Genomic DNA, 11,274 nt, shown 5'->3' on the forward strand with positions numbered 1-11,274 from the left:
ATGACAATTGTGGGGGCGGGGGTGACAGGTCCCCGGCCTTCTTGCCAGCCTGGGAGGAGGCAGCAGGCCATCATAGAAACACAGCGAGACCAAAAAGAGGTTCGGTCAAGTGTGTGGGTGCCAGAGTCCTGACAGCTTCTTCCTCACCATCTTCGCCCTCCGGACGTTTCTTGGTGCTCCTTGGAGCCCAGCTGCCAGGAAGTGGAAGCGGGCCAGCCCCAGCCCTGCCCCTGGGGAGCTGGTGATTTTATGGAGAGACAGAGGCTTGCAGATGATAGAGGGCCAGGGCCTACCCAGGGAGGGCTTGAGCTGGCTTTGGAATAGTCGAGAGGCAGCCCTAAACTCTGAACATATTGGTGCTTGAAAAGCTTTTAGGGCCAGCGGGTTAGATGGGTTAGACGGAGAAGGGCTCCCCACCCCTACCCCCACCCGGGCCAGGAGGCCTGGTTGGAGCTCCTGGTGGAGGTGGGATCTGTGGCTTTGATGACCAGGCATCAGCCTGAGCCCATTATCCCTCCGGTTGCTCCCCTATGGTGGGAGCAGGGAGGGGGCCTGTCTCCAAACAAACTTTTCTATTCTTTTTTTTTTTTTTTTTAAGATTTTCTTTATTTATTTGACAGAGAGGGAGCAGGGGGAGCGCCAGGCAGAGGGAGAGGGGGAAGCAGACTCCCCGCTGAGGGAGCGCGATGCAGGCTCCATCCCAGGACCCTGGGATCATGACCTGAACCGAGGGCAGACGCTTAAGCGACTGAACCACCCAGGCGCCCCTCCAACCCGCTTCTCTAACAGTCTCCCTGTGTCTATAGGGAGATGGGCGCTTGTCCTCGCATGTTCTACTGGCTTCCAGCCCACCGTGCCTTCTGATTCCTTTCCTGGGATGCTGATCACAGGCATTGTCAGCCCGAGATTGGCCACACTGGGGCCATTTCCACCAGCACACATTTGCCATCAGCAATGCTCTAGGGAGATTTTTTTCTTTTTCTTTCTTTCTTTTTTTTTTTAAAGATTTTATTTATTTATTTGACAGAGAGAGACAGCGAGAGAGGGAACACAAGCAGGGGGAGTGGGAGAGGAAGAAGCAGGCTTCCCGCTGATCAGGGAGCCCGATGCAGGGCTCCATCCTAGGACCCTGGGATCATGACCTGAGCCGAAGGCAGACGCTTAACGACTCAGCCACCCAGGTGCCCCTCTAGGGGGATATTTGAAGAGAATCAGTGGTTGCCTATCCCTTGTTCCAATATTCCATTCCTCCTCGCATCGAGGCATCTGTGTCCTCTGGCTGTCCTCTAGCCATCTGTAGCCACCCCATCTCCCCCAGGCCCCTCAAAAGAGACACCCCTCAGGCTTGTGTGCACCCGAGGCCCTGCCGTTCAGATTGCCCTCCATCTCCCCCAGCCCAAGGCCAGCGCGTAAGCCGTAAGGCAGAACACTTGGAAGCGGTTACCTGACTCAGGTGTGAGGGCCCAATGGGCTTCCCCGCTGCAGGAGTTTGCCCTTCAGGAGGGTAGCTGGTCTCCCTGGCAGCAAGAGAGGAGAGACGTTGAGAGCAGTGCAGTGTGGTGAGCAGCTTGCGACTTTCTCGGTCCCAGCCTTTGAACCGCCTGCCACTCTCAGCCCCCACTCCGTTTCTCACCTGGTCCCTGGCTGGCCTTTGGCTGCGTGCCTTTCTGTTTCTTCCTGTGAAGTCCCGTTTGTTCAGAAGACAAGAAGGACACTTGTACTCTGTGCCATCCCTCAGCCTTTCCCTTGCGGTTGCTTTAAGCTCATGATGGTCAGGCCTCTCCTGCCTTCCCCCTCCCCCCTCTCCCCTCTCCCTTCTCCCTTCCCCCCTCTTCCCCTGCCTCCCCACCCCCTGCCTCTTAGCAATCGAATCTAAAAATACCCTCTTTCCACTGAAGGTTTTCCTTTCCACTGAAGAAAGTGAGCTGGTGGGGGTGGGGGTGGGAGGAGCTAGAGGTGTTGTGTTCTTGGAAGGTGTCGAAGACGTTTGGCCACTGGCAGCTCTCTGGAGACCCTGTCACTGGGGCTAGGCAGTCCAGTCCAGGGACAGGAGCAGAACATGGCAAAAGCCAAAGAACAGAGCCCATAATCTAAATCAGCAGTCATTCATTGATCTGAAATTGGATGATTTAAAACTTTGAGGGAAATAGAAACAAGTATATTAGAGTTCGTGTTAGTATAATGCCTCAGTCTGGCGTTTGGTGTACTATCCCAAGGAGCAAAGGGAATAAAAGCATGAAATTCTTTTTTTTTCTCTCCCTATTCAACCTTCCTCTGGGTCTTTCAGCCCCTAACACTGTAGACATAGGCCAGAAAAGCACTTAGCTTTTGTATAGGGCAGCCTGTCGACGCCACCCCTGTGGCTCCCCGGCTTTAGGTTGGGGAACCGGAGTGAACCAGACTTCCTGAGCTTTGCCACCTCTCCCCTAGAGCAGATTCTCAAATCTCAGCTGGGTCAGCCATCCAGAGGGGCTCCTGCTTGCTTTGTCAGGGTCACCTCAGTCCCTGGACAGCCTAACTGGCCATCTTCCCGTGTTCTCCCCAGTAGGACAATAAGGATGCTTAGTAACCATGAGATCTGAAGTCAGTCTAACTTGATAAATGATGACTGGCTGCCTTCTCTGTGTAAGAGTGAGACTCGATGTGTGCTTGCACAGGTATGACTGAATGGGGAAGAAGACAGGAGCGCAGGCATTTGGGCATTGTGCCAGGAAGATACCAGAGGCCTGGTGTCTCTGGATGTATCCCAATTCTGCATTTCCACTAATGACTGTTCCTTTAAAGGTGCCCCCCGCCCTGTTCCCCGTTGGCATCAGAATCTTGTTCAGTAGAGAAAGTTGCCATGAACATATGCTCTGTTAGCACCCAGCTCACCCCAAACTACACAGGGGTCCCCTACAGGGGTTGAAAAAGTAGCAGGCAGGAAGGGAGTAGATTAGCCAAGACTGCTTGGTTGCAGGTAACAAATGCCACTTCCAGTCTGCCTAGGCAAAGAGGACTGTTTGTCATGACCAGGCAGGGCCTCCCAGAACCCTGGGTGTGACTGGACCTGGGGAAGGGACAAGAAGGGATCGGGAAAACCCTCCAAATCCTTTCTTGGCTGCACCTTCCAACACATAGGCTGTCTGTGCTCCCTGGCCCCCAGTGGGCATGTGGCTGCCTCCCAGGGCCCGCGTCTATAGAGGACAGTGTCACCTGTCCAAGGAGAGCAGCCCAGCTGTCCCCAAGCTCAGGGCCAAGCTCCTGGGCAGAGGGGAAGCTGACTGGCCCAACTTGGGATGTGTATTTCCCTCCTGGTGCCACAGAAAATAGAGTACCAGAGAAGGGGGGGCCTGTTGGCTCACTGTCGGGGCAGGTGTCCTGAGAAGTATCCACTGCCTGGAGAGCACAGTGATGGTTCTTTAATTTCCATTCTTCCTATCTCCGATCTGGCTGAGATGGAGAGCAAGATAAATGAAAAGTGGTCCCCTGGAGTTGTTTGTCCTCCCATAGAAATAGAGGCAGGAAGCGGGACCAGGAAGAACTGTTGGGCTTTTTTCTCCCCAGCCGCCCGCAGCAGGCTGTAAACCTGGTCTTAGACCCTGAGCGAACATGCTAGCTGCGTTTTGAAGCTAGCCTCCTGGGACTCAGCTGGATTTTGAAGCCGGTGGTGGCAGCCAAAGCAGCTGGTGGAGAACGGGGCTCTGGGGCACTCCCTAGGGGGGCAGGCCTCGGTGCTGCTGCTCTCCAGCTGGCGCTCCAGACAGGCCTCAGCAGGCACCTTGGGCCCTATTCAGCCTCCAGAAGGAATTGTTGGCCGAGAGGGGCCGTCCTCCGGCGGGCATTAAACCCCGAGTGCAGATCAAATAAGTGGATCAAGGAAGCCGGGCTGACAGTAATGTTTGTGGTGAGACGCACCAGTTGGAATGAACGAGGCTTTTTGGAAATTGACCTTTTAACTTCAAACGGGTCTGCTGGTTAGAGATAGAGTTTCCGTGGCTGCCCCAGGATTGGTTGGAATGCATTGCTAGAGCCAGGGAGGCACTTAAAGGCTTGTGACAGCAGCAGAATTGACGACAGACCCGTGGGCGCGAGACGCTGTGCCTCCTTCTCTGGGTATGTGTGTGGTTGGGGACAGGACAGGATGGTTCTAAAGAGCTGAGCTTCATTTGCGGGGAGCCGTTTGGAGATCTTTCTTTCAATAGACTGTCACTTCCAAAGAACAAAATATTAAAAAAATTTTTTTGGGTTTCACGAATCAATGAAGAGTGACAGTCTATTGAAATACGTGTTCTTTTTCTCTCTGCGTGGTCTTTTTATCGAAGGGACTCCAGTGGCTGTGCTTTGCAGTGGCTTTTGCCATGTGGGCAGGTGTGCAATGACACTGTGGACGGCTCGGGCTCTCCCGCCCCTGGGCCTCATGTCACCTCTCCGGCTGGCCCAGGCGTTCTCTGCCTTCGCGCACTCCGATCCACTGAGGAAACCCCACGTTAGCCTTTATTTCCCGTCACACATCCATTCCACCTTTCCTTTCTGCTCAGTTTGCCTACGGCTCCCGCCTCCGCCCCCGAGAGCTCTGCAGAGCCGAGCCGCGGCGCTGCGGTCCCCACGGCGTCCTGCGGGCACGGCAGCAGGGCTGCGTCTTCACGCCCTTCGGCTGAGCAGCACCAGGAATCGATTTCCTGGCGATTAGGGAAATGCCTGCATTTTAGGATGCGCCACCGCGCTTAGGTGTTATTTCTCCGTATCTTCTCCAAGGAGTTACTACCTGCTAAATTAAGTTTTGTGTTTTTGGTCATGCTCAACAGCACCATTAAAAACCCACATTTTGCTCGTCGCATCGTGGCAGCATTGGGGGTGGGGGTTGGGACAGGAACAGAGTGGGTTTGGCTGGAGAGCATGGGCGCCTGAGAGAGCACCTGGGCCGCCGTTGGCGAGAAGTGCTTCCTAACGGGCCCTCTCTTTCCTCCCAGGCGTGGGCTGATGCCTTTCGAAGCAGCCCTGACCTCACCGGTGTTGTGCACATATACGAGGAATTGAAGAGGAAAGGGGTCGAGTTCCCCATGGCAGACTTGGACGCTCTGTCTCCCATACACACACCACAGCGGGTAAGCCTCCAGCTGGCATTTTCTAGAAAGACCTATTGCAGAACGGGCAAGCCACTGCCACCACCCTTCTGCTGCTCCCTTTGAATTATTCAGCTTGTCATCACGCTTTCTTAAAGCTTGAGGGCATTTCTTTTTAATAACAAGGGGAATGCAGGAGTGAGACAGCTGGTTGACTGGTGATTAAGTGGCAGCAGTGATCCCCCCCCCCCTCGTTTTCGTCTGACTGTGGAAGGATATAATAGAGGGATCAGTGCCGACATTTTCCAGGAAATGGCTGCTTGGGTGGAGCCGTCCATCCGTGAGGGCCACTGGCAACTACTTTTCAGAAACCCCAGGAATCTGGTGTGGGGACGTCAGCATCTCCCTTGGAGAGCACTTGAGGCACCTCCGTGTTGGCAGTGTAGAGGAGCTGATGACGTCATTGACCACGGGGCAAAGGGCAGCTTTTGGTTTTTTTGACTTAGAGGTCAAATAGCTCTAAATTTTATTTTGAGCTACGAGTGTTCAGCATCCAGCCAGACATCCTTGAATTCCGCCAGCCGTGGGATGCAAAGCCCAAGGAAGGTCCGTTTAGGGGCCTGCCACGGAAGCTCTTACAACGTAGGGCACCTCTGTGCTTCCGAATGGATGCCATTCATCCCAGGAAGCTGGTACCTCTACTGGCTGGGAATCAGCCTCTGGCTCTGGGGGAGAGCCAGGAAGCTCCAGGATCTGGGAGAGGCTCCCTGTCCCAGCACACTCTGCCTTGCCGGCCCCATTTGCTCATCTCTGAAATGGGGGCGAGGAGTCCAGAGCGTCTGTACAGGTCTCTTGTGTGGATCACGGTTAACGTTCAAGAGGCTATCTGAGATGCTCCCAGGGAAAGCATCAGAAATTATACTTGGCAAAGTATTATTCTCATTATGATCCCTCCAAACCACTTACAATGCTTTGTGGAATAAATGTAACCTGTTTTATTTTTCTGATAATGACACAAAACAGTGTTGTGCCTGTAATTACAAAGAACATTCGGTAAATTGCATAATTACTATTTACGTTAGTCTCCTCGCAAAGGCCAAAATATAACCTTCTGGTACTGAATAGGGATTCATGATTAGCAAAACTTCATCGTAGGCCCCCTCCACTCAGATTCTGAGATGGTCCTAGTAACGGGAAGCCTGACCAGAGCTCTCACAGAGCGCCGTCGGTGCTCCCTTTCTGAGCGGCTTTGGTTGTCTGCGAGGTAAGTAGAGGGAGGAGCCGTTGATAGCCCGCTTCATGGATGGAGAGACTGGGTGCAGAGAGGGCAGAGGGATTCCTCGAGCCTCACAAGTCAGCAGTAGAGCTGGGCCCCCCACCTGCCTGCCGGCTGCTGTGGCGGGAAGGGCTGCCCCCGGGTGGGGTAGGTGCCAGGCCCAGCCGTGCAGGCAGCCCAAGTGAACAGAGGACTTTGTTTTTGCCATGCCAGAGCGTCCCCGAAGTGGATCCAGCCGCAACCATGCCCAGGTCCCAGTCGCAGCAGAGGACGAATACCAGCTCCTATTCCTCGCCTCCTCCTGCTCCCTACTCTGCTCCGCAGGCCCCGGCTCTGAGTGTGACTGGCCCCATCACGGCCAATTCAGAACAGGTACTCGCAGACTTCTGGGCCGTAGGCAAGGCAGCTGACCGTCCTCGTTCACCCTTTTGGGACATGTGCGGAGGCCTTCCCTGACCAGGTGCTGGGCTAGGTGTTGGCGGCCCGCAGATGGAAGGGTCCAGGCCCTCTCCTGAGGGCTCACCACTTAGTGGGGAGACAGGGGCAAAGACAGTCTGGCAGACAGTGTCGTGGCGTGGCTGCGGGAAAAGGAACCAGGAGTTGAGCCCAGAGTTGAGCGCTGCCTGGAGGGTCGCCCCGGGAGCTGGCGCTGCCAAGGCTCTCGAAGCTGGAGGGGGCCTCATCTGACAAGGTGTGGGGCCGTGAGGAGCGGGGCGTTCAGGGGAACAGCAGGGAGAAGGGTTGGAGGGTCAATGCAGGTGCAGAATCCGAGAGGGAGGCCAAAGCACAGCAACGGACTTGTGTTGTGAACAGCCTTGTGAGTCACGCAGAGAGGCTGGGATTGATCTTGTAAGAGGCGTCAGCCATCAGAGGCCAGGGACGGGATCAGCAAGGTGCCGTGGAGGCGAGGCCAGGATGAGGGAGGCCCTTTAGGAAGCACCCTTTCTGTCTTATTCCAAACACTGCCCACCTTCCTTCCCTGAGTTATTTCCTGAGAGACCAATGCCGTTTTAATCCCAAAGTGGATTTTTTTAGACGAGTCGCAGAGACTCGTACTTAGATGAATCTCTAGAATGTCCGTTAGTTAAAATTTGAGAATTGATTAGACTTGGGGAAGGAAAAAAAAGCAGCGTCCCAGTGTTTATATTTTATAAATCCTTATTTAATATTTGTGACAACGTCGTTATTATGGAAACTCGTTTAAACAGAGGGGTCAAGCGATGAGGTGGGGTTAACCGAAGTGTCGTGCCAGGGCTGCTCACGTTTCCGTTCTCTGCTGGCCCTGCGGCAGCGAGCAGGAGGAGGCGAGCTGGAGGTCGGACGGGCCTGGGCTTGAGTCCCCACCCCGCTACTCACTGTGAGGCTACAGTCAGGTCGTTTAACCCAGTCGGGTCAGTAGAACAGGGCGGTAGTCCGTCCCTCCCACTCATGGAGCCGTCGTGGGCTTGACAGGCAGCTGGAGAGGCCTCGTGGCCATCACTCCAGTGCTGTCTGTGTGCACGGCTAAGGAGAGGAAGTGAACCCCACAGCAGAAACGTGGGCTGTATGATAACTGTGGGCTTCATTCACTCCATTCTGCCCTTCCTCATGACTCACAATGGCCAGGACCTGTCCCCAGAAGGGAAGCCCCGGGGAAGAAGGTCTCCGGCGGCTGTGGACTCTGCTTCCAGCAGCAGAACTGGGCCCCTTTCTGCTCAAAGGGGGGTCTGACATGTTTGGATTTGGACAGTCCCACTGAGACCTTCCATTAACTGCTTACCAGTTGGGTGGGAGCTCGGGAAGAGCCCTCCCACCGAAGCCAGAACAGTCCGGAGGAGGGTCTAGAATGGGCGAGAAGGCCTGGGTCCTGCCCCTGGGGGAAAATGGAAGCAGAGGCAGCAGGAACCCAGCCTGGCCTAGAGGGGCCCCAAGGGCTTCTGAGCCCATTTGGTGTCTTGCATTCCTGAGCTTCCAGGGCCAGAAACCTCTTCTGGCTAAGACTCAGGAAGAGTTCACCCACCAGGCAGAACCAGAGGGGAGAAGAACCACTCGGGACCTAGCCCTGTGTCTTCATTGACCGTGTGTCCATCTGACCATCCAGTACACATTAATTGAGGCCCCCTGTCCCCTTCCCTGTGCTGACAGTACCGATCTCCACTCAGCAGAGTCCCTGCCCCCAGGAGATTGGGGGGGGGGGGAGACAGGGCCGGTCCTGGAATGAGAGGTGGGCTGGCTGGTTCTGCCTCAGGGAGGGGGGCAGGGAAGAGTCAGTAAAGGCTGCAGGGAGGACAGAAGGTGTCATTGGAGCTAGGGCAAAGTGCAGTTGAGAGCCGTAGCAAAATCCAGCGCTCTGGATATTGTAGTAGGAAAGGGATCGGATGGGTACTGGGCGCATGGGTACCCGCACTGCGCTTGGTCTTCATTTCAGTCATTCCTCGCAGCCCTGAGGCATGGGCAGCGTTTTCCCCTCTCCATAGGTGAGGAGACGGAGGCTCAGACAGGTTCAGTTATGGTGTCTCTACTGCAGGAAAGATGGCCCAGGCTTTGGGGAGCTTTGTTGGATGGGCAGGTAGGGAGCTAGGGCGGGAGGGGGCCTCCCCCGGAGTCTTCTCTTGGTCCCTCTTCTCACCACACCAGAAAAGTGCGGCTCATGCTGGCCAGCCCCTTGGAGCACCAAAGTGCTTCCACTGTAAACCCCTGGGGCCAGAGTCTATAACGATGAGGGCCCTTGGAGATCACACGCTCCACCACTTTCCCTTGAGAGTAGGGACGGAGGCCTGAGCGATAAGCTCCCCACTCAGGCTTCTGCGGTGGGAGGGCCAAGCCACACACCAGCTCCGTCCACGCCGGACCCAGCGCTCTTTCCCGGCAGGGTCACCCATGACAAACTCTCTCGGTAAGCAGGGCCCTTGTGGGGTGGCCTCGCCGCCCCAGTCTCTTCTCTCCCTCACCCTCACACACAGACCAGAGTGTGACAAGAAGCCTTCAAACGCCGAGCACATTCAGAGGTGTGACCTAGATGTCACAGCGAAGGGGACTGTCACCGGACAGGTACAGCTTGACTGACCTCTGCTTCCTGCTTTCCTCCCCACTCCCACCACGCCCCCTCCGGCCTAACAGATTGCCAGGCTTCGGAGTGAACTGGACGTTGTTCGAGGAAACACCAAAGTCATGTCGGAGATGCTAACAGAAATGGTCCCCGGGCAGGAGGATGCGTCCGATCTGGAATTGCTGCAGGTGAGCGGGGCGTGGGGGTGGGGGGGCTCATCTTGTGGAAGCTCTGGACCTGGGGACCCGGCAGTGAGGCAGGAGCGGGGCCCTGGGGAACTGTTGTGGGAAGGCACTGAGTCCCTGTAGGCTCGCCCTCAGCCTCATGCTTCCTGGGACCGGTCAGAAGCTAGTACCGGGCTCTCTCTTTCATTTTCCTTCATGGCCTTTTTTTTTTTCCTGATTATAAAATGCCGATTACAGATCACATGCTCATCAAAAGAAAAAGAAAGTATAAAGAAGAAAACACTAATTTTCTTAGATTCCAGCCCCCACAAAGCCATCGTCGACATTCTGATGCATTTCCTTTCAGACTTTTTTTCCGTGTTTGTTTTCATTTCAAATGTAATTGAGATCCTATCGTGTGTACAAAGTTGTATGTCGCTTCACTCCCTCACCATTATGTCATGAACACTTGTGACAGGACCTCCTCAACCTTCCCCGCATGCAGGAGCCCTTGTAGCCACACTTTGCCCCCTGAGACACATGAAGTAGAAGCTTCTTTCCTCTTCCTGAACACTGAGGATTCCATGCTGGGGTTGGCCGCATGGTGGTTCGTGAGCATCTGTTGCTAACTGGCCTCCCCACCCCCTGGCTGCCCTGCAGATCTGGGGGCACAGCACAGAAGGGGTCCAGGAGCAGGGCTGGCCTCCGGGGCCACCCTCAGACTAGCGTCAGGGAGCCTGGCCAGCCAGAGCCAGAGCTAGCAAGCGGATCTCCACCACACCAGAGTCTCAGATGACTCTGGCATTTGTAGAGAGTGGCAGCAGCCCTGCCCTTAGAAGCAGTGACCTTCTGGAGGGGTGGAGAAAGGATGCTCTGAGCTGCGAGTGCCAGAGCTTTTCAGCGGGAGGCAAGATGCTTGAGTAAACAGGTCAGGAGCCAGACTGGCTTGGCGAGCTGGCGGGAGTGCCTCACGACGTGCCTGCTGCTGCTCTTGTCTGGCACTCAGAGTCGTCAGCCTTGGCCCCTCCGAGTGCCATCCCCCACCCTGCTGTTGGCACACACTTGCAGCCTCCGAAGGCCCGGCTCGGGGTGGGGGGGCGTCAGCAATGCACCTAGCCAAAGTCACCGTGCCTGCTCCCAGGCTGCTTCTCGTCGTGCCCTCTTCCTCCCCTGAAGCCACCATCAGCTCCAAGCAGGTGAGGGTGGGTGGAGCCCTGCTCTGGAGGAGCTCCCAGCCTGGTGCAGGGAGGCCCACAGGAAACAGGTCATCTCCATGCAGCCGTGACATCAGCTTGCCCTTAAAGCCGAGCCGAGTACCCTCAGACAGCCCGAACGAGGAGCCCCGAGTGGCGTCTCCAGACCTCACTCCTGACATCTGCAGCCGGCCGGGTTGAACTCCGTTCAGCAGGGGCCAGCTGTCCATGTGTCACACTCCAGGGGACCCAGTGTCCCATTAATGCACCATTGACCTCCATTCCCAGCCTGTAGGGGGAGTTCTTCCAGGCATTAGCCGCTACAGAGGAATCTGAGATCAGTCCAGAGACAATCCAGAAACTGCGAGGGCCTCTTGAGGCAGCTTTGTGCTGCGTCAGCATCAGAATTCCTGCTGACAGGGGGTTTGCAGTGGACAGAGCTGAGCTCCTGGCAGCAGGGGGTGGGCTGAACAAAGCCGACATGCTTCCAGACAGCCAGAGCAGACCCAGACAGCAAGCATACTCTGTGCCTGTGTGTGCGTGCGTGCGTGTATGTGTGTGTGTGTGT

The 11,274-nt window shown here is 55.7% G+C and overlaps 1 protein-coding gene across 4 annotated transcripts in view; it reads left to right on the forward strand.

The window, feature by feature from the left end:
* The window catches only part of TOM1L2 (target of myb1 like 2 membrane trafficking protein), a 112,004-nt gene that overhangs the window by 73,880 nt on the left and 26,850 nt on the right, over positions 1 to 11,274 (forward strand). For 3 of the 4 annotated variants that reach the window (XM_040630152.1, XM_040630153.1, XM_040630154.1), the window contains exons 5-7: positions 4,953 to 5,087; positions 6,535 to 6,693; positions 9,421 to 9,537. In XM_040630152.1, coding sequence (XP_040486086.1) covers positions 4,953 to 5,087; positions 6,535 to 6,693; positions 9,421 to 9,537 — 411 coding nt within the window. The remainder of the gene's footprint in view (positions 1 to 4,952; positions 5,088 to 6,534; positions 6,694 to 9,420; positions 9,538 to 11,274) is intronic. The other variant, XM_040630155.1, reaches the window with a different exon arrangement.

The sequence above is a fragment of the Ursus maritimus genome, unplaced genomic scaffold (assembly GCF_017311325.1).
Source record: "Ursus maritimus isolate PB19 unplaced genomic scaffold, ASM1731132v1 scaffold_14, whole genome shotgun sequence".
Lineage (NCBI taxonomy): Eukaryota > Metazoa > Chordata > Mammalia > Carnivora > Ursidae > Ursus > Ursus maritimus.